The sequence below is a fragment of the Pyrgilauda ruficollis genome, unplaced genomic scaffold (genome assembly GCF_017590135.1).
Source record: "Pyrgilauda ruficollis isolate IOZ18807 unplaced genomic scaffold, ASM1759013v1 scaffold3, whole genome shotgun sequence".
In the NCBI taxonomy this organism is placed as follows: Eukaryota; Metazoa; Chordata; class Aves; order Passeriformes; family Passeridae; genus Pyrgilauda; species Pyrgilauda ruficollis.
In genome coordinates this window covers 20,769,938-20,793,708 of record NW_024524377.1, presented here as the reverse complement: position 1 = coordinate 20,793,708, position 23,771 = coordinate 20,769,938, and the positions used below count along the sequence as shown (strand labels likewise).

The 23,771-nt window shown below is 37.9% G+C and overlaps 1 protein-coding gene across 4 annotated transcripts in view; it reads left to right on the top strand.

The window, feature by feature from the left end:
• The window catches only part of TTN (titin), a 236,211-nt gene that overhangs the window by 145,830 nt on the left and 66,610 nt on the right, over positions 1-23,771 (top strand). For all 4 annotated transcript variants that reach the window (XM_041473527.1, XM_041473526.1, XM_041473525.1 and 1 more), the window contains 50 exons: positions 481-604; positions 1,473-1,739; positions 1,888-1,985; positions 2,113-2,281; positions 2,383-2,649; positions 2,790-3,056; positions 3,148-3,426; positions 3,518-3,926; positions 4,030-4,154; positions 4,250-4,516; positions 5,151-5,420; positions 5,616-5,918; positions 6,044-6,346; positions 6,704-6,891; positions 6,974-7,088; positions 7,651-7,935; positions 8,159-8,310; positions 8,441-8,588; positions 8,697-8,874; positions 8,969-9,090; positions 9,189-9,476; positions 9,570-9,866; positions 9,982-10,168; positions 10,718-10,833; positions 10,929-11,228; positions 11,472-11,771; positions 11,877-11,982; positions 12,941-13,137; positions 13,224-13,529; positions 13,634-13,912; positions 14,322-14,621; positions 14,726-15,028; positions 15,126-15,497; positions 15,595-15,897; positions 16,361-16,660; positions 16,765-17,061; positions 17,161-17,445; positions 17,531-17,824; positions 18,233-18,532; positions 18,635-18,943; positions 19,034-19,224; positions 19,685-20,114; positions 20,658-20,966; positions 21,383-21,531; positions 21,626-21,658; positions 21,758-21,887; positions 21,988-22,287; positions 22,375-22,692; positions 22,778-23,074; positions 23,167-23,466. In XM_041473527.1, coding sequence (XP_041329461.1) covers positions 481-604; positions 1,473-1,739; positions 1,888-1,985; positions 2,113-2,281; positions 2,383-2,649; positions 2,790-3,056; positions 3,148-3,426; positions 3,518-3,926; positions 4,030-4,154; positions 4,250-4,516; positions 5,151-5,420; positions 5,616-5,918; positions 6,044-6,346; positions 6,704-6,891; positions 6,974-7,088; positions 7,651-7,935; positions 8,159-8,310; positions 8,441-8,588; positions 8,697-8,874; positions 8,969-9,090; positions 9,189-9,476; positions 9,570-9,866; positions 9,982-10,168; positions 10,718-10,833; positions 10,929-11,228; positions 11,472-11,771; positions 11,877-11,982; positions 12,941-13,137; positions 13,224-13,529; positions 13,634-13,912; positions 14,322-14,621; positions 14,726-15,028; positions 15,126-15,497; positions 15,595-15,897; positions 16,361-16,660; positions 16,765-17,061; positions 17,161-17,445; positions 17,531-17,824; positions 18,233-18,532; positions 18,635-18,943; positions 19,034-19,224; positions 19,685-20,114; positions 20,658-20,966; positions 21,383-21,531; positions 21,626-21,658; positions 21,758-21,887; positions 21,988-22,287; positions 22,375-22,692; positions 22,778-23,074; positions 23,167-23,466 — 12,232 coding nt within the window. The remainder of the gene's footprint in view (positions 1-480; positions 605-1,472; positions 1,740-1,887; positions 1,986-2,112; positions 2,282-2,382; positions 2,650-2,789; positions 3,057-3,147; positions 3,427-3,517; positions 3,927-4,029; positions 4,155-4,249; positions 4,517-5,150; positions 5,421-5,615; positions 5,919-6,043; positions 6,347-6,703; positions 6,892-6,973; positions 7,089-7,650; positions 7,936-8,158; positions 8,311-8,440; positions 8,589-8,696; positions 8,875-8,968; positions 9,091-9,188; positions 9,477-9,569; positions 9,867-9,981; positions 10,169-10,717; positions 10,834-10,928; positions 11,229-11,471; positions 11,772-11,876; positions 11,983-12,940; positions 13,138-13,223; positions 13,530-13,633; positions 13,913-14,321; positions 14,622-14,725; positions 15,029-15,125; positions 15,498-15,594; positions 15,898-16,360; positions 16,661-16,764; positions 17,062-17,160; positions 17,446-17,530; positions 17,825-18,232; positions 18,533-18,634; positions 18,944-19,033; positions 19,225-19,684; positions 20,115-20,657; positions 20,967-21,382; positions 21,532-21,625; positions 21,659-21,757; positions 21,888-21,987; positions 22,288-22,374; positions 22,693-22,777; positions 23,075-23,166; positions 23,467-23,771) is intronic.

Below are 23,771 nucleotides of genomic sequence, written 5' to 3'. Positions count from 1 at the left end.
ATTTATAACCTTTATTCATTGAAGTGACTTTTTTGTTTACTGTGATTGCAAAGTGGTTTCTGCAATAGGTCATCACAGAAACTAGTCTTTTAGGCAGAAAGTTTTACTGAATTTTAATAATAGAAAGATAAATTGGCATTTCCAGAGAAGTGTATATGGGGGATGCCAAACCTCTTTATAGCTGAAAAGGTTTTTCCTTTACATGTAGTCAGCAGTAATGCAAACTTTTCCCATAAATTTGCTTATTTTTTGTATTTATTAATACCTGTTCAAAAATAGACATCATCTCAAGTCAGTCCCAAAATCCTCAAAACTTTGAGGACTGAGCTATATCTAGTATATACAAAAGGAAGTTGTCAAAATTTTACATGAAAGTGGACAACCAAACTCTACAAATCATAAATAGCATGCTATTTCATGAAATATTTCTTAAATGCTTGTTGTAGATGTTCACAGCGGGGTTTTTATGTATTTTGCAAGGTGGTGACCCGCACTGAGGGGAGAGTTCACACACTTATTCTCAGAGACGTCAAGTTAACAGATGCAGGAGAGGTATCACTGACAGCGAAAGATTTCAGAACTCAAGCAAATCTTTTTGTGAAAGGTAAGTCAGTCATTTTAGTTAAACCATGATCAGCATTAATGTTCCATTCATGATTCATCCTGGAATAGGAAGCTGATGCACACTATTTATCAAAGAGTGGGATCATATATACAATATTCAACTGGTAGGTAACTTTCCATATTAAAAAAGCCACCTACTTAAGTCTCTGCACTTCACAGAAGAGCTGAACTAGGGAAAACACTGGAAATGGTTAAAATCTGGGAGATAAACCAGTTTGTTAGGACTTCCAGGGCTTTGCTGCAGTCTTGAACATTCAATTGGTTGCAAGAGGACCCACGGATACCAGCCCTTGTGGCTCCCAGTGGCTTTTTCTTTTTGATATCCAGAAACCTGTGAGAGTACAGGTGCACCATCAGTCAAGGGACAACATAACATTGTCTGTACACCCACTTGTACTGCTCACAGGCTGTGTTATCATTGAGAAGGAAAAGAACTGCACACACTGATCCAGTAATGCATTGAAAAATTGAAAAAAACCCCTAAGCATTCTCTAAGTTCACAGTGTAAGTTTAGAGTCACTGAGATTACATGGGTATGGTTCAGCTAAAGGAATTGAGTTGCAAGGCTTTTTGATGATTTTTAATTAAAAACCCCATGGACAAGGATGTCATTCAGTCTAATCTTACAGTAGGCTGAAAATTAGGAATTAACATGAATTAACAAAAAATGTCTGTGTATTAAAAATAAAAAATGTTTTAAGAAACCTTCAATAGGGACAGCTAAGAGCCTTTTTGGTTATTCAGTCAAGGAAAATTAGTAAACAGCAAGGGATTCTAAAGTTCTATGCAAGCAGAAGACTGGCTGTAATTTAGATATCTTCCATCAAAAATATATCTGTTTCTTTTAGAACCCCCAGTTGAATTTACTAAACCACTTGAGGACCAGACTGTTGAAGAGGAAGCCACTGCAGTACTGGAATGTGAAGTTTCCAGGGAAAATGCAAAAGTTAAATGGTTCAAAAATGGAGAAGAAATTCACAAATCGAAGAAGTACGATATCATTTCTGATGGCAGGGTCAGAAAACTCATCATCCGCGGCTGCACACTGGATGATGCAAAAACATATTCCTGTGATGCTAAGGATTTTAAGACATCATGTTTTCTCAATGTGGAGCGTGAGTAATTCACAGTTTTCTCCAAAATGTCTGGGTTTTGTAAAGGCAATGTACTTGTGTCTATGACTGGCAGTAGTATCAATGTTGGCATTTTTTTACTTCTCTAGCATAGACTTTCCTCTTCTAACAATTTTCTGTTCTCTTACAGCTATTCGTGTCGACTTCCTGAAACCCCTGACTGACCTTGAGGTTAAAGAAAAAGAATCTGCTCGGTTTGAGTGTGAAATTTCTCGTCCAAATGTCAAGGTCCGTAGTGACACTTTAATCTCAGTAACTCCTCCAGCTAGAGGGGAAAATTTTGTTGTATTGCTATAAAAGAACACACTGAAATCTATGATGATGTTAAAACCCGTGTTAACTTGTTCTGGAACAGGTGAAGTGGTTTAAGGATGGCATGGAAATTAGAAAAGGCAAAAAATATGACATAATTTCTAAAGGTGCAGAACACATTCTTGTCATCAGTAAATGTGTCTTTGATGATGAAGCTGAATATTCCTGTGAAGCAAAAACAGCTCGAACTTCTGGCCTACTTACAGTGATAGGTAAACACAGTGTTTTAGAATCTAATATGTGATCAATAAAAATGTGAGAGGGGGATTTTTTAATGGCAGGCTTTAATCATCTTTTGAAATTCTTTTTGCAGAGGAAGAGGCTGTTTTCACAAAAAATCTTCCTGATCTTGAAGTAAATGAAAACGACACTGTAAAACTGATCTGTGAAGTTTCAAAGCCTAATGCTGAAGTTACTTGGCTTAAAGGAGATGAAGAGGTGCCTGATGGTGGTAGATTTGAACACATTTCTGATGGTAGAAAGAGAATTCTTGTTATACATAACGCTCATCCTGAAGATGCTGCGAAGTACACTTGCAAGCTCCCAAGCTCTAGTACAACAGGAAAACTTACTGTACATGGTAAGAGTGCTCCTTTGGTGGGCTTGTATCCTGGAAAAAAAAAATTAAAATATTTGAAAATCAGTAATAATACACAACTTGGTTTATTCCGTTCACAAGTAAAAAGTAATATATATATCTACAAAAATGTTTTCTTTCAGAACTTGCAGCAGAATTTCTTACCAGACCGCAAAACCTTGAGGTGCTTGAAGGAGAAAAAGCTGAATTTGTCTGTTCAGTATCCAAAGAAGCCATTACAGTACAGTGGCTGAGGGGTGACACAGTCCTGGAGCCTGGTGATAAGTACGACATCATTTCAGATGGCAAAAAGAGAATGCTTGTGGTTAAAGAATCTGTTCTAGGAGATACAGGAATGTATACTGTCATGGTTGGTGAAGCTAAAGCTACAGCACACTTAGCTGTGATTGGTAAGCTTTATTTTATCAATGTGTAGGTGCTTGTTTTGTTGCATTCTTTATACTACATGATGTCCTATTTCTTCTGTTTTCTCTCTTTCAGAAAAACTCAAGATTATAACTCCTCTTAAGGACCAAGAAGTTACTGAGTGCCAAGAAATTATCTTCAACTGTGAAGTCAATAAAGAAGGTGCCAAAGAGAAGTGGTACAAAAATGATGAGGCAATATTTGATAGTGCAAAGTACATTATTGTTCAGAAGGGTGTAGTCTACACTCTCAGAATCAGAGATGCAGAGTTGAAAGATCAAGCTACCTACACCATCTCCTTGACAAACCAGAGAGGTGAACACGTTAAAAGCTCTGCTGACTTAAAAGTATTAGGTAAATAACTTGCACTGCATTAAAATCATTTCATCATTTACATTCAGCTTTTTATGAGGATGTAAAAATGTTTGCTTTTTTGTCATAACAGAGGAGGATCTCAGAATTGTTGAGCCCCTTGAAGACATTGAGACGACGGAAAAGAAAACTGTCACATTCTGGTGCAAAGTCAATCGCCTTAATGCAACTCTCAAATGGACAAAGAATGGAGAAGAGATCACATTTGACAGGCGCATTTTGTACAAAATTGATAAATTCAAGCACTCATTGATCATTAAAGATTGTGGGTTTGTAGATGAAGGTGAATACACTGTTACTGCTGGACAAGACAAATCAGTTGCAGAGCTTCTCATCACAGAAGCACCAGCAGACTTCACTGAACATCTTCAGGACCAGACTGTCACTGAATTTGATGATGCTGTCTTTACATGCCAGCTTTCCAAAGAAAAAGTCAGTGTAAAATGGTACAGAAATGGAAGAGAAATCAAAGAAGGCAAAAAGTATGCACATTTTATTATGCTTCTGAATGTGCTAAATATGCTTGTTTTACTTTATTGCTTTGTCTAGAAACTAAAATACTGTCTATTTTTCTCCTCCATAAAGATACCAGTTTGAAAAAGATGGAAATCTGCACAGATTAATCATAAAAGACTGTAGACTAGACGATGAGTGTGAATATTCCTGTGGAGTAGATGACAGGAGATCTAGGGCAAGACTTTTTGTTGAAGGTATGTGTAAAATTTGATGGGATTTGTTTCAACATTATTTCATAATAGTATAAACAATAAACAAATAACACCGAATAAATTAACATTTCTTTCAGAAATCCCTGTTGAGATTATTCGACCACCACAAGATATTTATGAAGCTCCTGGTGCAGATGTCATCTTCATGGCTGAGTTGAACAAAGATGGTGTGGAGGTAAAGTGGTTGAGGAACAACATGATTATCATCCAAGGTGACAAACATCAGATGATGAGTGAAGGAAAGGTCCACAGGCTGCAGGTGTGTGACATAAAGCCCCGTGACCAAGGGGAATACAGATTTATCGCCAAAGACAAGGAAGCTAGAGCAAAGCTTGAATTAGCTGGTAAGTTTCTTGTTTTGTGCTCCTTGTATAAAGTCTTAGATTCATTAACTTAGTTTAACTAAATTGATTTTTGCTCTTTCAAGGATTTGAACTAAAATGAATACACAATCAGCCTGAGAAAAGTGTTAAACTATTTGAGGATTGTTTAACAAGTCTGTTAAACTATGTGAATATGAATTTACACAACAAACATTTTTTATTAAACCATGCTGAGCCAGCTGTTGAGGAAAACCCATCACTTTTCAATGTGTATATGCCAAAGAGCAAGATTTAAGATTAAAGGAGCTTTAAGCTCTTAATTAAGTCATTCAAAAACAATGAAAATTATTTGGCCTACTTATTTAAGTCATATTAGACATATAATTCCTAATTTGTCTGTTTTACAGAGTAGTTAAATTAGTTCTCAAAAAGCAACTCCTTCTTTCCTGGTTTTTTAGGAGGACACAGTACATACCAACCAGCCTGTATTTCTTTCTCTGGAGTTGTCCTACAAGTATATGAAAGATTTCTTTAGAGTTTACACAGCAGCTCCTTACACTTTTCTGTGTCAGCTTCTTTGCTGACTGCACAAGTATATCAATTTTTGTATACATATATATGCAAGTAATGGACTTTTCACATTCATCTTTCTTAGCTGCACCTAAAATCAAGACTGGTGATCAAAACCTTGTGGTTGATGTTGGGAAACCTTTAACTATGACTGTCCCATATGATGCCTACCCAAGAGCAGAAGCGGAATGGTTTAAAGCAGGGGAAAGTCTGCCCACAACAACTGTTGATACAACAACTGACTGCACTACCTTCAAAATTTATGAAGCAAAGAAATCAGATAAGGGAAGGTACAGGATTGTGCTTCGAAACAAACATGGCCAGGCAGAAGCATTCATCAATGTAGAGGTCATTGGTGAGTACTCGTATTATTAAAACCTTGCTTACCATTATTTCACAGAGTAAAAAGCCTTTATTGAGGGGGAAGCCCTCTGCTTCCCCTCATGGGAAAGCTGTAGATCATATTGAGGTCTTCCCTCAGACTCCTCTTCTCTAGCCAGAGGGAAGACAATCGATGCAATGCCCTGAAGTATTGTCATATCTTTAATAGATGTTCCAGGTCCAGTTAGAAACTTGGAAGTCACTGAAACTTATGATGGTGAAGTTGGTCTCGCATGGCAAGAACCAGAAAGTGATGGTGGAAGCAAAATCATAGGCTATGTCGTTGAAAGACGTGATATCAAGCGTAAGACCTGGATTGTGGCCACAGATCGTGCTGAAAATTGTGAATACACTGTTACTGGACTTCAGAAAGGAGGAGTTGAGTACCTCTTCCGTGTCAGTGCACGCAACAGAGTGGGCACTGGTGAGCCAGTGGAAACAGACACGCCTGTGGAAGCTAAGAGCAAATTTGGTGAGCAGAAGTTACAAAAAACTCAGTGTTTCATGGTTGTGTGAAAAAAAAAGCAGTACAAATTCTAACAACAGGAAAAACCTACATGCCTTCTTTTTACCTTTTCCTCCTAAAATAAAATGCAGATGTTCCTGGTCCTCCTCAAAATGTAGAAGTTACTGATGTGAACAGGTTTGGAGCCACACTCAGCTGGGAGCCACCTGAGGATGACGGAGGATCCCCGATTACTGGCTACGTTATTGAACTGCGTAACAGAGCTACCATCAGATGGGAGCCAGCTATGACCACGGGAGCTGATGAACTGACAGCTGTCCTGACTGATGTTGTGGAAAATGAAGAATATTTCTTCAGAGTGAGAGCTCAAAACATGGTTGGAGTTGGCAAACCAAGTCCTGCTACACGTGCAGTAAAAATCATGGACCCAATTGGTGAGTATGCAAAGTATGTATAATTATGATTGTGTTATGAGACAGGAGCATTTTGGGTGCCACATGTGCAGGAAGGTTCAACTGATGAACATGTGTGCTGCAAATACTGTGTAGAGTTACATTTTCCCTACTTTTGTCCTTCAACCATTGCAGGAGTACCTTTGTTACCTCTTGGTTTAGTAAGAACTGCAAATATTTTTTCTCTGAAGTCAGGATGCAACCTCAATTTAAAAAATCAGTTTAGAAAAAGCTGTGCAAAGGCTTTAAAAACCATACTGTGAGATAGAAACAGTTAATTTGCAGAACCATGCTGCTTTATCAGTAGCATAAATCTATTTGTCTCAAATTTTTTTTCAGAGAGACCAAGTCCTCCCATTAACCTTGAGCACTCAGATCAAACGAAGTCATCAGTCCAGCTCACATGGGAACCCCCTCTTGAAGATGGAGGAAGTCCAATCTTAGGCTATATTATTGAAAGGCGAGAGGAAGGAACAGACAAATGGATTCGTTGTAACCCAAAACTAGTACCTGCTCTTACTTTTAAGGTAAAATGTTCTCTTAATCAACAGGTAAAATGTGTAGATCGTCTTTAATATGAGGTAGTAAATGATTGTTTGTGCATTTTAGGTAACTGGACTGAAACAAGGATCCAGTTATTACTACAGAGTCTCAGCAGAAAATGCAGCTGGCGTGTCTGACCCAGCAGAGGCTATTGGGCCATTAACTGCAGATGATACTTTTGGTAAGCCGCATGCCATTTTTAAAAAACAATTAATCAGATAAGGCATACAAAGTGCATCTTATGGGTAATATGTGTATTTTTCACCAGATAATTGGGTCACTTTAGACATTTGAAATCATAAGCTATTTGTCCTCCATTATGAATTTTGCAAATAATTATCTGTACTATGAGATAGAGCCATGTTAGCTTGCCTGAGGAGCAAGGCATGACCTTTTGTCTCCTGACCTACTTTTGTGGAAAGTGAGAGGTAAGAGAAGGAAAGAAAGGTGCAGATCCCTAAAAAAATATAAATAATGCAAAGTTTTTGCATTAAAAGGTAAATTAGATGTCATGGTAATACTAATCTCCCTTACTATCTCACATATTTTCAAAAAAACCCAGAACATTTAGCCAGGAGAGGTAGGGAGTCATAAGACAAAGCTAGGTCCAGATAGGCTGAAATACAGCAAGCTAGACCTGCAGGCTGACATACAGACAGAATCAGCCTCTCAACACAATTATCGTTAGCCGTGTTCATAACATCTCAAAATAATTTATTGAATCCTCTTTCCATTTTTTTCAGTTGAACCTACAATGGACCTAAGTGCATTTAAGGATGGGCTGGAAGTTATTGTACCAGAGCCAATCAAGATCCGTGTTCCCATCACTGGATACCCCGTGCCAACTGCTACGTGGTATTTTGGTGACCAAGTCTTAGAAGAGGGTGATCGTGTGAAAATGAAGACCACGGCCTCCTTTGCAGAACTTGTAATTACTCCAAGTGAACGCCCAGACAAGGGAGTTTATTACTTGACATTAGAAAACCCTATGTCATCTGTTACAGGAGAAATTAATGTTAATGTCATTGGTAAGTGAACATGTATATATTTTAGCAGTAACATTCCACATTTTTCTTGTTAAAATCTAATTAGGTTAATAATGTATAATCTCACAACATCCAACCAAGTACATTAAAATATGACTAAAAACTAGAAATCCCTCCTCAAAAAAACCTCTTTCTGGTAGATACATTACATAGAGATCATCTCTGAACACCAGTTACAAAATAGTACAATTTCTCTGACTTCTAGCTTGTCCAAGTGCACCGAGAGAGCTCAATGTTTTAGAAGTACTCAAGAGTACAGTGCAGCTTGCATGGGAACCTCCAGAAGATGATGGTGGAAGTCCAATTACTGGCTATATAATTGAAAAACGTGAAGTAAGCCGGAAAACGTGGAGCAAAGTAAGTTCATTCTTTTTCATTTAAATTTCTCTATTATTTTCACACGTGCTACTGAGTTTTTTGCCTTATTTTTGTAATCACTCTTTGGAAATAAATTTTAAAAACACATTGAAACCTTTCTTCTCTTTAGGTTGCGGATCATATTGTCGACCAAGAGTTCACTGTACCTGACCTCATCCAAGGGAAAGAATATTTATTTAGAGTATTTGCGTGCAATAAATGTGGCCCTGGAGAACCTGCATATATTGATGAACCTGTAAATATGTCAATACCAGCAAGTAAGCATATTTGAAATTTTGCTGATTTTCTTCAAAGTAAGATATAAAAATAATATTATCTTCCTTAGACTGGTTTCTAAGACCCCGTATGTTTTTAATTTTTAATAGCGGTGCCTGACCCACCAGAAAATGTTAAATGGAGAAATCCAACATCAAAAGGAATCTTCCTAACATGGGAGCCTCCCAAATATGATGGTGGTGCACGCATTAAGGGTTATCTGGTAGAAAAATCCCAACGTGGCACAGACAAGTGGGAGATATGTGGGGAGCCTGTTATTGAAACAAAGTAAGTAAATCGACACAGTAGATAAAATCTCTTAACTAATTGTGCCATCCTCACCACTCTAAATATTTGAATTTTTTTTTCTTTGTTTTGACAGAATGGAAGTAACAAAGCTCAAGGAAGGAGAGTGGTATGCTTATAGGGTTAAGGCTTTGAACAGAATGGGAGCAAGTAGGCCAAGTAAGCCAACTGATGATATTCAGGCCATTGATGCAAAAGGTAACTACTTCACTTGCTAAATTGCCATAGCTGCTTTATTTTAACCAGTCTCTGAAATACTGTTTCGCTAACAAAATTTTCATTCTCTCCTAAATCAGAGGCTCCAGAAATCTTCTTAGATGTGAAGCTTCTTGCTGGACTTACTGTGAAAGCCGGAACTAAAATTGAGCTGCCAGCTAAAGTAACTGGAAAGCCTGAGCCCCAAGTTACTTGGACCAAGGCTGACAAAATTTTGAGACCTGACAACAGAATCACCATTGAAAGCCAGCCTAATCATTCTACAGTCACTATTACAGACAGCAAGAGGAGTGACAGTGGAACCTATATCATAGAAGCTGTAAATACCAGTGGACGTGCTACTGCTGTTGTTGAAGTTAATGTTCTTGGTATGCATGTACTTTATGTTTTTTATATAAATCATTAGTAATGTACCAAGATATGCAAGCAGAAAATTAACATTCATGTCTGGTTCTCTACAGATAAACCTGGTCCACCAGCTGCATTTGATGTAACAGAAATCACAAACGAATCCTGCCTTCTAACCTGGAATCCTCCACGAGATGATGGGGGTTCTAAAATTACCAACTACGTCCTTGAGAAAAGAGCTACAGACAGTGAAATATGGGACAAGTTGTCATCGACTATTAAAGATACAAAATTCAGAGCTACCAATTTAACTCCTCATAAAGAATATGTGTTCCGAGTCAGTGCTGAAAACATGTATGGTGTTGGGGAACCAGCACAGTGTAGCCCCATCATTGCCAAATATTCATTTGGTTAGTTAATTAAATTAATTACAAATTATTGCAGTATTTCAACAGGAAGGGAAAAAAAAAACTCTGACTGATGGTTTTGGGTTTTGTTTGTTTGTTTTTTAATTAATTTATACAGATCCGCCAGGCCCTCCAACAGGTCTCAAGCCCACAGAGGTTACTAAAGATTCAGTCACTTTAACATGGAATGAACCAGATGAAGATGGTGGCAGCCCCATAACTGGCTACTGGGTTGAAAGATACGATCCTGAGCAGGATAAATGGATAAAATGCAACAAAATGCCAGTGAAAGATACAACATTCAAGTAAGACTATAGTCACTTTAGGGTGAAATTGATCACAGAGACATAAAAATGTAACAGTAGCTTTTAAAATAAGTTTTACTTTGTTTTTATTTTTTCCTAGTTTCCATAAGTTGTGATCCGACTACCCCTGGTGGCTTATTTTTTAATTAGTTTTAATGAGGATTATCTTTACAGAAGAACTATTCATCTTGTTTTTCTTTTAAATGTTATGCTCAATAATTCCTGTGCTTAATAATACCATATTCTAAAATGGCAGAGACATGGTCATCCCAAGTCTTAAATTACCAAAATCCTTAGCTTTTTTTTCTCCTGATAGTCTTATTCACTAAAAACCATGGAACATGCAAAAATCCAAGATGGTTCTCAAAACACTCATTTCTGTCATGGTGCACCATTTTAATGTTAACAATGTGTTGACATCATTACCAGTAATTTGGGTATTTTTAGATTTTCTAAGGTATCTGTGGTATGAAAAGGGGAGAGAATAATGTTTTTTGAAACTAATTAATGCCTGGGTTTGGTTTAATCAAACTTAATTTTTATTTCCAGAGTTAAAGGTCTTACAAATAAGAAGAAGTATAAGTTCCGTGTCTTGGCAGAGAATCTTGCAGGACCTGGAAAACCAAGCAGGGAAACAGAGCCAATCTTAGTGAAAGATCCAATTGGTACAATAAATACATTTTTTTAATGGTTTAATTTAGCAACAACAATAATAAAAAATTGTTTTCAATTACATAATTAATACTGGACTCTTGTCTAGATCCACCATGGCCTCCTGGAAAGCCAACTGTGAGAGATATTGGCAAGACATTCCTTACCCTGAACTGGACAAAGCCAGAACATGATGGAGGGGCAAAAATTGAATCTTATGTCATTGAGCTGTTAAAGACTGGAACAGACGAATGGGTGAGAGTGGCTGAAGGAGTTCCAACAACTGAACACTTCCTCAAAGATCTTATGGAGAAACAAGAATATTCCTTCCGTGTGAGAGCTGTGAACAAGGCTGGTGAGAGTGAGCCCAGTGAGCCCAGTGACCCTGTGCTGTGCAAGGAGAGGCTCTGTGAGTACTGTTTCAGAATGTGCTGCTACTGCAAATACAGTCTCTGACTTTTAAAAAGCCCCATGTCTGCCTGTCTTTGTCAGTACTAAATGAACTCTTAGAAGGCTTATGAAGTACTAAAATCTGCCCTGCTTCAGTTCAGGAAATGCAAAGTTTTAATAGTCTTGGTGTATCCCCTGTCTTCCGTGATCTTTCATGAGAATTGCAACATCCTGGTTTACTTTTTCTTTTCCTATTTTGCAGATCCTCCTTCACCACCCCGATGGCTTGAAGTTATTAATATTACTAAAAACACAGCAGATCTGAAATGGACAGTACCAGAAAAAGATGGGGGTTCCCCGATTACCAACTACATTGTTGAGAAAAGAGATGTAAGGCGGAAAGGCTGGCAGACAGTTGACACGACAGTGAAAGATACCAAGTACACAGTAAGCCCACTGACTGAAGGCTCACTCTATGTGTTCCGTGTGGCTGCTGAAAATGCGATTGGACAGAGTGACTACTGTGAAATTGAAGACTCAGTGCTTGCTAAAGATACTTTCAGTAAGTTTCGAATTGCTTACTGAGTGGTCAGTAGCTCACATGTCACGAATTCATAGTCTTCTAATATGTGCCTTTTTTTTTTTTTTTTTTTTTTTTTAACCTTAGCAACCCCTGGGCCTCCGTATGCCCTTACAATAGTTGAAGTGAAAAAAGGCCATGTTGATTTGAAATGGGAACCACCTAAGAATGATGGTGGCAGACCAATTCAAAGGTAAGGTCATTTTAAGTTTGTGTTGGCTCCTGTAGATAAACACCTTTTAACAAGTGAAGATGTTTCTCTCAAAATATTTAAATTTTAAATTGAAGCATTTTATATTAAAAATATGTGGATGAATTTAAGAGAAGCCGTGTGGTCAATGCAATGAAGGGTTTGATTTTAAAATGTAGAAATTATGCAAATAAAATACCTAATGTGCCTGAACAGTGAATGTGTGTCAACATCCTCAAAACAGCATATAATAATAAGGAGCTGCGAAAAAAAAAAAAAATAACATGTCCGTAGTCTGCAGTTCCTGCAAAATAATAGCCACTTAAAATCATCTAGCACGTATTATGCTTGCATTTTCCTTCTGCCTTTGCTTGTCATTCAAACTGTATACACTCATCTAAAATGAGTCTTTGCAGTTCGTTTTCTTCTTTATAACACTTTTCAAACAGACTGTTTTACTCCTTCCCAATCACAGAAAGCACATCTTAAACCAACAAACTACTATAGAGATCTGCCTGAAGAAACAGAAATCACTCAATTTGCATTACTTTCCCATAGCCTGTCCTATGCAGAATTTTGACAGCCAAGTAATCTTCAAATATTCTCAATGGATTGACCACTGATATCCAAACTAGCAAAGATACAAGTAGAGCTTGGAGGTTCTTTTGCCTCTGCAGCTCTCTAAAACCTGGGAACACAACTCAGTTCAGTTCTAAAACACAGAACAAAGTTCAAGAATTGACACTCAGACCTGGGTCTGTCAGTGATGTCAGCCCTATTAGGGTCTGAGACCTACTAGGACTAAGTGGCTAAAGTATGAAGTTCATTGAATCTATTATCCATTATTCTCTTTACTTTTTCACTGTCTAAACGATTCTAATCTCTTTTAATCTATTTTCTTGAAGAAGTCTGAAGTGTTCCTATTTCAAATGCCTCATAGTATTTTCCCCGACCTCTTCAGGTACGTTATTGAAAAGAAAGAAAAGCTAGCTACTCGCTGGGTAAAAGCTGGGAAGACAGCTGGTCCAGATTGCAATTACAGAGTGACAGATGTCATTGAAGGTACAGATGTACAGTTCCAGGTCCGTGCAGAAAATGAAGCTGGATGTGGTCATCCCAGTGAACCAACTGACCTTGTTCATATTGAAGACCCAACAAGTAAGCAGAATAATACAGTGTACGAATTTTAGAAGCAGTGTACTGTTCTGGAAGAAAAATCACGAAACCCTTTTCCATTTCTGCAGGCCCTCCTTCACCTCCTCAGGATTTACATGTCACAGATGCAGGCCGAAAGCACATTTGCATTGCATGGAAACCTCCTGAGAAGAATGGTGGAAGTCCCATTATTGGATACAATGTTGAGATGTGTGAAGCAGGAACAGAAAAATGGATGCGAATCAATTCTCGTCCAATTAAAGATCTAAAATGTAAAGTAGAGGAGGGAGTTGTTCCAGACAAAGAATATGTGCTGAGAGTCAGAGCTGTCAATGCTGTTGGAGCTAGTGAGCCATCAGACATCTCAGAAAAAGTTGTTGCCAAGGACCCAGACTGTAAGAATAGATTCCTTTTTCTGTTTTATTTTTTCAAATCTGCATAACTGAAAAAAAGAATGATGTTTGGCAACCTTCTGATAACATTAAACTTACCTTTACAGGTAATCCAACCATTGATCTGCAAACTCGTGACATTGTTGTTGTTAAGGGACAGAAGCTAAGTATCCCTATACCCTTCAGAGCTGTTCCATCGCCAACTATAACATGGCACAAAGATGGCAAGGAGTTGAAAGCTGGTGACAGAACAACAATGAAGAGTGACTACACCTCTGCATTGCTTGAAGTGATAGACAGCGTTCATGCCGATGCTGGTGTTTATACTATCACACTGGAGAACAAGCTGGCATCAACAACTGGCTCAGTCAATGTCAAAGTCATAGGTAACTATGTTCTTCCATTCTGAGAAACATGCTTATCTTCACTTGGGCCCTGCAGCTGACAGAAGACAGGGCTAGAAAGATATGGTTTCTGCCAGGCGGGCAAATCACTTCAACTCAGACACATGTAGATAGATGTTATGAAGTACCATGAAAAAACACTTTACCTCAAGTTGCTCTAACTATTCAGTGACTGCTCAAAGCCCAATTATTTTGAGAAGTTAGCATATAAATATAAAAATTATTTAAGAATTCTGACTATTTTTCATCTTTGGGAACATGATGCTGTGTAGCCCACATTTGTGGTCTTTGCTTTCTGCAAAGCAAGGAAATTAAATATAATTTCGTATTTGTAAGAATACACTTTCACATCTATTTAATTAACTAATTGTTTCATTCTTATTTAAAACAGGTCCACCTGGACAGTGTAAAGACATTAAGGCAAGCGAAGTAACTAAGAATTCTTGCAAAGTATCCTGGGAGCCTCCAGACTTTGATGGTGGTACTCCTATTTTGCATTACGTTCTGGAACGCAGGGAAGCTGGTCGTAAAACATACATCCCAGTCATGTCTGGTGAAAATAAGCTTTCGTGGCAAGTCAAAGATCTTATTCCAAACTGTGAATATTACTTCCGTGTTAAAGCTGTCAATAAGATTGGAGGGGGTGATTATCTTGAACTAAGAAACCCGATCATTGCAGAAGACCCAAAACGTAAGTTTGTCTTTCTATTAAATAATTTAAAAAATTTAATTTTAAATAAAATATTCATACTCTCTTTTCTCATGTGATCCCTCTTTTGATCTACTCTTTCACAGAGCCCCCAGATCCGCCTGTCGACCTTGAAGTCCATAATCCAACATCAAAATCAGTTACTCTTACATGGAAACCACCCCTGTTTGATGGGGGAAGCAAGATTATGGGCTATATAATAGAGAAGCTTGCAAAGGGCAAAGAGAGGTGGGAGAGATGCAATGACTATCTGGTACCCTTACTAACTTACACGGTGAAAGGCCTTGAGGAAGGAAAGGAGTATCAGTTCCGTGCTCGTGCTGAGAATGCTGCTGGCATCAGTGAGCCTTCTCGGATTACTCCTTTTGTGAAAGCTGTGGATCCTATTGGTATGAATTGTTCATTAGACCATTTGTATTAATTGCCATACATCCTCAGACATATTGAAAGATTCTACACTCCGTTTGTCATTCTTTGTTATTACAGAGGCTCCAAAAGTCTTCCTTGCTGCAAACCTACAGTCTGGCCTTGAGGTGAAGAGGGGTGATGAGATCATACTTGAGGCACATATTTCAGGGTCACCCTATCCATCTATTACTTGGCTGAGGAATGATGAAGTTGTCAGACCAGAGGATATAAAGAAGAGAGTAACAGCACCTAAAAAGAAGAAAGGTGAAGCTGAAGAAGAGAAACCTTTCCAGCTTTCACTGCCAGAACGTATGAGTGTTGACAACCACAAGGAAGGAGAGTCTATACTGTCAGTTCGTGACTCCATTAGAGCTGACCATGGCACATTTACAATTAAAGTAGAAAATGATCATGGAGTTGCAAAGGCCTCATGTGAAGTCAATGTGTTGGGTATGTAAAGAATGTCCTCAAAACACCTAGTTGTTCTGAGTATTAGGTAAAAAGTGCACAAGTTGAGTGCTCATAATTTTTCTTGGTTTACTAACAGATACACCTGGGCCACCAGTCAACTTTGTATTTGAAGATTTGAGGAAAAATTCTGTCCTTTGCAAATGGGAGCCTCCCCTTGATGATGGTGGAAGTGAAATCCTAAACTATGTACTGGAAAAGAAAGACAATACAAAAGCTGAAATGGGCTGGGTCACTGTCAGTTCAACACTCAGGCATTGCAAATTCCATGTAACAAAACTGATTGAAGGAAAAGAGTATCTATTCCGTGTATTTGCTGAAAATAGAGTTGGAGCAGGACCACCATGTGTTTCAAAACCAATGACAGCTAAAGATCCTTTCTGTAAGTTTTAATTTTGAAAAACAACATTTACAGAAAACAAAGTGTGAAACTCTAACAGACTGTTAGAGTACTCAGCTTTATCTGTGCATATGTTTCCCAGAAGAAATTTGAGCTATGTGATAATTGTTGCACATTTTAAACCATTGAAATACAGAGAACTATCAAAAATACTCTAATTTCAATAGTAAACACATAAGAATGATGATCACTGTCATAAAACTTTACCCTTAAAACACTTAACATCTGAACAGTGACATTCTCTGTGCTTCATAGGCTAGTATTCTTACCAAAAAAGAGAACCATTGTAGATTTGCTTACTGATCACCGTTAGGAATCAAAGGTTCTAAGAGAAGAAAAACTATGAATTAAAATTAGTAATTTCTTATATCTTAGTTCTCTCTTAGCTTTGAGTAAGCTCTGAAGAGACAGCAATGATGGCAAAAAACACCTTTTTGTTTTTCAGCTCCACCAGATGCACCTAACAAGCCTGATGTGGAAGATGTAACCAGCAACAGTATGCTGGTTAAGTGGAATGAACCAAAAGATAATGGGAGCCCTATCATAGGATACTGGATTGAAAAACGTGAAATCAATAGTACTCATTGGGCTCGGGTCAACAGGAACCTTGTGAATGCTCTGGAAGTAAAAGTTGAAGGACTGTTGGAAGGTTTAACTTACATCTTTAGAGTGTGTGCTGAAAATGCAGCCGGCCCTGGTAAATTTAGTCCACCATCAGATCCAAAAACTGCACAAGACCCAATAAGTAAGTGGCTTAGCAGAAGCTAATAGCAGACAGTTGACAAGATAGGATTCATAGCCTTTAACTTTGATTTACACTTATTTGTTTATTTATTTATTCATTTATAGTGCCACCTGGTCCCCCGATTCCAAGGATTGCTGATACAAGTGCAACTTCCATCGAGCTAGAATGGCAACCTCCTGTGTATAATGGTGGTGGAGATATCACTGGTTACCATGTGTACAAACAACTGATGGGTGTAAATGAGTGGTCACGCTGCACAGCAAAACCCATTAAGGTCCTGCAGTTTACTGTTGGAGAAGTGAGGGAAGGTGCAGACTATAAGCTCCGTGTTACTGCACTCAATGCAGCTGGTGAAGGACCACCTGGGGAAACTGAACCCGCAACAGTTGCAGAACCTAAAGGTATTGCGATTGCATTATTTTTAAGATATGTCCAGCTGCTTAAAAGGTGGGTTTGAATCCCTCCCTTCAACTAATGAACTGTTTCTCTTTCTTCCACAGAGCCTCCCACTGTTGAGCTGGATGTTTCTGTGAAAGCAGGCATTCAGGTCATGGCTGGACAGACTATTAAAATTCCTGCTACTGTGACAGGGCGTCCTGCTCCCACCATTTCATGGGCTATAGACGAGGGGGAATTAGACAAAGATCGAGTTGTTATTGAAAATGTTGGCACAAAATCTGAGTTAACCATTAAGAATGCATTGAGAAAAGACCATGGAAGATATGTAATTACTGCTACCAACAGCAGTGGTTCAAAATCGGCAGGAACCAGAGTAGAAGTATTTGGTAAGAAAAATACTTTCTCAAATTAAATAACCTTTTCTTTTGGTCAGTATATGCTTTACCTTACTTGTTTGATTTTGTTTTTCAGATGTTCCTGGACCAGTCCTTGACCTAAAGCCAGTGGTCACCAACAGAAAGATGTGTTTGCTTAACTGGTCTGATCCTGAAGATGATGGTGGCAGTGATATCATAGGCTTCATTGTTGAAAGGAAGGATGCCAAAATGCATACATGGAGACTAGCTGTAGACACAGATAGATCTAAATGTGATATTACAGGTCTAATTGAAGGGCAGGAGTATAAATTCCGTGTTAGTGCCAAGAACAAATTTGGTACTGGTCCAGCTGTGGAAATAGGACCCATTCTTGCAGTTGATCCATTAGGTAAGATGACTCATTTTACAGGGTTTTTAAAAAGAAAAAAAAATTATTGTCAGATTAATTAGACAATATTTTTGTCTTTCCTTCTATACAGAAAATGTGTTTATTTTTCAACTACATGGATAGGCATCTACTTTAGCTTCATTACTTCAGTCAGGTTTCTGAAGCAGTTCTCTGAAGCTAGTGTGGTTCTTTACATTTTTTTTACCAGCAAAATACTGGTGCCTACTGAGACACTACTTATTACCTTTTTCTCCACATACATGAGAAACTTTATGCAAGCCATAATCATACTCAGATCCTTTGTGTGTAAAAACTATGATTTTAAAAGGCCAGAGCGACTGCATTCTTATGATTTAAAATTCTCTGATGTTTTAATTTTTTCTTATTGTAATTTTTCTGTGTTAATAGGTCCTCCAACAGCACCTGAGAGGTTCATGTACACAGAGAGGACGAAGTCATCCATTACACTTGACTGGAAGCCTCCACGCAGTGATGGTGGTAGTCCCATCTTAGGATATATTGTTGAGAAGAGGAGACATGATTCAAAAGATTATGAAAGAGTTAATGCAAGGCTCTGTCCAAAAACATCTCTTCTTGTTGAAAAACTTGATGAACTTCATATGTATGAATTCCGTGTGAAAGCTGTCAATGAGATTGGAGAAAGTGAGCCATCACTGCCCCTCAATGTAGTTATACAAGATGATGAAGGTATATGAACTTTAAAGAAATCCATATAAATATCTTTAGAACACTTCAAGCACTTTCTCTGTTTCATCTCCATGTTCACTCTGTCACTTTCCTTCTTTTCAGTGCCTCCAACTGTTACATTGCGTTTGGCCGTGAGAGGAGATACTATCAAAGTCAAGGCAGGAGAGCCAGTTAACATTCCTGCTGATGTAACAGGCCTGCCAATGCCGAAGATTGAATGGGACAAGAATGAAGTTTTAATTGACCAAACGTCCAATGCACTTAAGATAACCAAGGAAGAAGTATCTAGAACTGAGGCAAAAACCGAACTCATCCTTCCTGCAGCAGTGAGGGATGATAAAGGCACTTACACTGTGAGAGCTACCAATCGTCTTGGCACTGCATTCCGCAATGTGCATGTCGAAGTGTATGGTAAGGATGCAGCATTTTAATAAAATGACAGCTAATAAAATACCTTTGCCTGCTTTTTAATGTAGTTCCATGCTCTATTGTTTCATACAGATCGCCCTTCTCCACCAAGAAATCTTGCGGTTTCTGATATTAAAGCAGAATCATGCTATCTAACATGGGATGCACCTCTTGACAATGGTGGTAGTGAAATTACCCATTACATTATTGAAAAACGTGATGCTAGTAAGAAGAAATCTGAGTGGGAAGAAGTCTCCAAAGGCGCTGTTGAGAGAAGATTTGGGGTAATTTATAAAATATCTTTATTACATACTTTATTATGCATTAAAAATAAAATTATTACATATTTAATGGAAACTGCATAGGTATCTGTGCTCATGCTCCATTTAGACTCCAGAATTACTGGATGAATGTTTCCCATCTATGTATCTGTGTTATCCCTCATGTGACAAAAGAAATTGTTCATTTTACTACTTAACCTTAGCTGAGCTAGAGAGAAAACACCTTCCTTTCTATTTTCCAGAATTATCCACTTTTTTACTGACTGCAAGACCAAACATTCATGTTCACTCCTATGCACATGAAATAAGAGTATGCTTAGGACATCACATAGAACTGTGTAGTACATTAACATAGGTATATCAGTCAGACTACAAGATAAAATTTAAATTCAAAACTTACACTTAATTCCAAATAAGTTGATTCTGAAAGTAGCCAAGTATTGATTTAAATCCTCTTTTTCAGGTATGGAATCTTGCAACAAATGAAAAATACCAATTTAGGGTCCGGGCTGTAAACAAATATGGAATAAGTGATGAATGCCTCTCAGAAAAAGTTGTCATTAAGGATCCCTATGGTCTTCCTGGACCTCCTGGAAAGCCAAAAATTTTGGATCGCACCAGATCATCTATGCTGGTGACTTGGGAGCCTCCTTTGGACAATGGTGGCAGCCCAATAACTGGCTATTGGTTGGAAAAGAGAGAGGTGGGAGGTGTCTACTGGGCACGTGTCAACAGGGCTCCAGTAACAAAACCATCAGTAAAAGGTCTAGAGCACAATGTGCTTCGTTTGGCTGAAGGTGTTGAATACCAGTTTAGAGTTATGGCTGAAAATCTTGCTGGAATTGGCCCTCCTAGTGAACCATCAGATCCAGCTTTGGCAGCAGATCCTATATGTAAGTGTATTATTTGTATGATTGTGTTAGAGGACTGTATCACAGCAGAACAAAAAATGTGTTTCTATGACTTTTTAAAAATTTATTAATGAAAATTATTAATAATGAAGTATTAATGTACTAACATTAATCAAAGGCTTTCACATTAAACCTAAGAATATGTCAATATAAGAATATATTGACACAAAGTTTCTGATTTTAAAAATGTAAAAATAATTAGCTTTAATTTTAATTTTTTACCTCTTGTATGTACCTAATACTGTGATAACCCAGGGTAGGCATTGCCAAATAAACTTCAGTTCAGAATGATATTTCTATATTACCCTTTTACTTTACTGTTAAACAGTTCAATCTTTATGCCTTGTACCTTAAGTATCCCTTGCTAACATGGGGAATCTGTGTAATTAGTATGCACATTCCAAGATTTACACTCTATATACAGGCAAAGAAATGAAAATACTTGCATTCTTCTAGAAACCTAACTAGAAAAATACAGGAAGACACTAACACTCAAGTAATTTTTACTTGCTCTTGTTTTACCAGTTGTGCCTGGTCCACCATCATGCCCAGAGGTCAAAGACAAAACCAAATCATCTGTAGCACTTGCATGGAAGCCTCCTCAAAAGGATGGTGGGAGTCCTATAAAAGGATATATTGTTGAAATGCAAGATGAAGGTAGTACTGATTGGAAGAAAGTGAATGAAGGAGACAAACTCTTTCCTACTTGCGAGTGTGTTATTCCCAACTTGAAAGAGCTCAGAAAATACCGATTTAGGGTGAAAGCTGTAAATGCTGCTGGAGAATCAGAACCAAGTCCTGCAACATCAGAGATACCTGTCCAAGATATTCTAGGTAAGAGTTCTGAGAACTGATTTAGGTATTTTTATGTAAATGCCACTTACTGTTATGAATGTTCAAAAAGGATGCCAAGCAAGCCAAAGCCAAAACAGAATAAACAATTATATACAAGAATGTAGCAAAAGACCGACACACAGGTTTGAACTGTCACTATTATGTCCATTCCCAGGCAATGCTCCATCAGGAAACTGATGAGCACCTACAGACATACTAATGAAATACTGTTTATTTTATAAAAAATTTACAGCAACGAATTTTTCTATTTGTATACTTGCCAATTTCCTTTTTGTATGTTCAGCCTTTCTCACATGAACATGCATTCCACATGTTTCTGGGGTATTTCAGCTCAGTGATGATGGAATTTTGCTTTCAGTAGTTCTTAAAATTCATACATTTAAATATTTTTGCAGAGGAACCAGAAATCTTCCTTGATCTTGGAGCACAGGATTTGCTCTCTTGTCGTGCTGGCACAACAATTAAAATCCCAGCTGTTATCAAGGGTCGTCCAGTTCCAAAAACATTTTGGGAGTATGAAGGAAAAGCAAAAACAGCAGCAAAGGTTAGTAAAAGTAATAGTTTTTTTTTCCTACACCTCTCTCTAGACATTTAAGCCTATTCCCTTTTACATTTATATTATTTCCATTTTTTTGTAGGAGGGAGGTCATAATGTACCCGAAGAAGCTCAGGTAAAGCGAGCAATTTTTTTAACCTTAGTATTGTTGCATTTTTGAAACATAAATATTCAAGGTTGCTCTGTAACTTCTTTTTGTCCTTATAATATGCAGGTGGAAGCAACTGATACACGTTCAGAGATTATCATCCCTGACTGCAACAGAAGTCACTCTGGTCGATACAGTATTACAGCAAAGAATAAAGCAGGACAAAAGACAGTGCATGTCAGAGTTAATGTGCTTGGTATGGCTTGCATATATTAAAGTATCCAGATGTTAGGGTTTAGTTTTATTTTTCTATATACTTATGTAAAATTGTGTCTGTTGTGCTTTTACCTTAATAGATGTCCCTGGCCCACCAAAAGACCTTAAAGTAAGTGATATCACAAGAGGTAGCTGTAAACTCTCATGGAAGATGCCAGATGATGATGGTGGAGATAGAATCAGAGGCTATGTTATAGAGAAGAGAAATATTGATGGGAAGGCCTGGACTAAAGTCAATCCAAATTGTGGCAGTACTTCCTTTGTTGTACCTGATCTCATAACTGGCCAAGAATATTTCTTCCGGGTACGTGCAGAAAACCGTTTTGGAGTTGGCCCTCCTGCAGAAACCATCCAGCGGACCACAGCCAGGGATCCAATCCGTAAGTAAAATCAAAGTCAAACAAATCCTTTAAAACCACATGGTGCTGTATGGTGGATTTATTCACTCTTCTGTTTTGGTTGCGAAGATCCTCCTGATCCGCCTATTAAACTGAAGATTGGCCTTGTAACCAAGAACACAGTGAGCCTGACATGGAAACCACCAAAGAATGATGGCGGAGCTCCTGTTACGCATTATAATGTTGAGTGTCTCCGCTGGGATCGTACTGGAGAAGTGAAAGAGTCTTGGAAGCAATGCAACAGACGTGATGTGGAAGAAACAAAGTTTACTGTTGAGGATCTTGTAGAAGGTGGAGAATACGAATTCAGAGTCAAAGCTGTAAATATAGCAGGTCCTAGCAGACCTTCAGCCACTGTTGGCCCACTTGTTGTCAAAGACCAGACATGTAAGTAGCAATACTAGTAAATGCAAATACCATTTTAAAATTGTGAAGTATTTTTGTATGCTATTTTTTTAACATTTTGTTGTAGGTCCACCGTCTATTGAGCTCAAAGAATTTATGGAAGTTGAAGAAGGAACAGATGTCAAAATTGTGGCCAAGATAAAGGGTGTACCCTTCCCCACATTAACATGGCTAAAAGCTCCTCCAAAGAAACCAGATGACAAATCACCAGTGGTGTATGATCAACATGTCAACAAGATTGTTGATGAAGATACTTGCACTTTATTGATCCAACAGTCTCGCAGAAATGATACAGGCTTATATACTATAACAGCTGTAAACAACCTGGGAACTGCTTCAAAGGAGATGCGGCTGAATGTTCTGGGTACGTATCAAGAACTCTTACAATTATTACATTAATTGATAGCATTCATTTGATACTTGATTAATTCTTCTTTCTTAAAATGTATCTTTTAGGTCGTCCCGGACCTCCAGTAGGACCTATTAAATTTGAATCCATTTTGGCTGATAAAATGACAATATCATGGCTTCCTCCATTAGATGATGGTGGTTCTAAGATTACAAACTATGTTATAGAGAAAAGAGAAGCAAATAGGAAGACATGGGTGTCTGTTACTAATGAGCCTAAGGAGTGCATATTCACTGTTCCCAAGCTGATGGAAGGCCATGAATACGTGTTCCGCATTATGGCACAAAACAAATACGGTATTGGAGAACCTTTGGATAGTGAGCCAGAAACAGCAAGAAACCTTTTCAGTAAGTAGAAATAAGCTTTCAAGTTATGTCAGTTGTTTCCATATGCTGATATGCATACAGCATCTGTTAAATACCACTACTCTTTTCTCTCTTTACTAAGTTTTCTAGAATAGCTTGAAGAGTTTTAGCAGTAGTACCTGGTTCTTAAAAGCACGTGTAGTGCTTAAAATATTTTTCTCCCTCTTTGTGTTATATTAAAGTACAATCTCAATATTTTTAATGCTTAAATATACAAGTAAATTTTTATTTGATGAGATTCAAGTTATTCTATTGTATTGGAGACATTATTAATGTCTTGGACCATA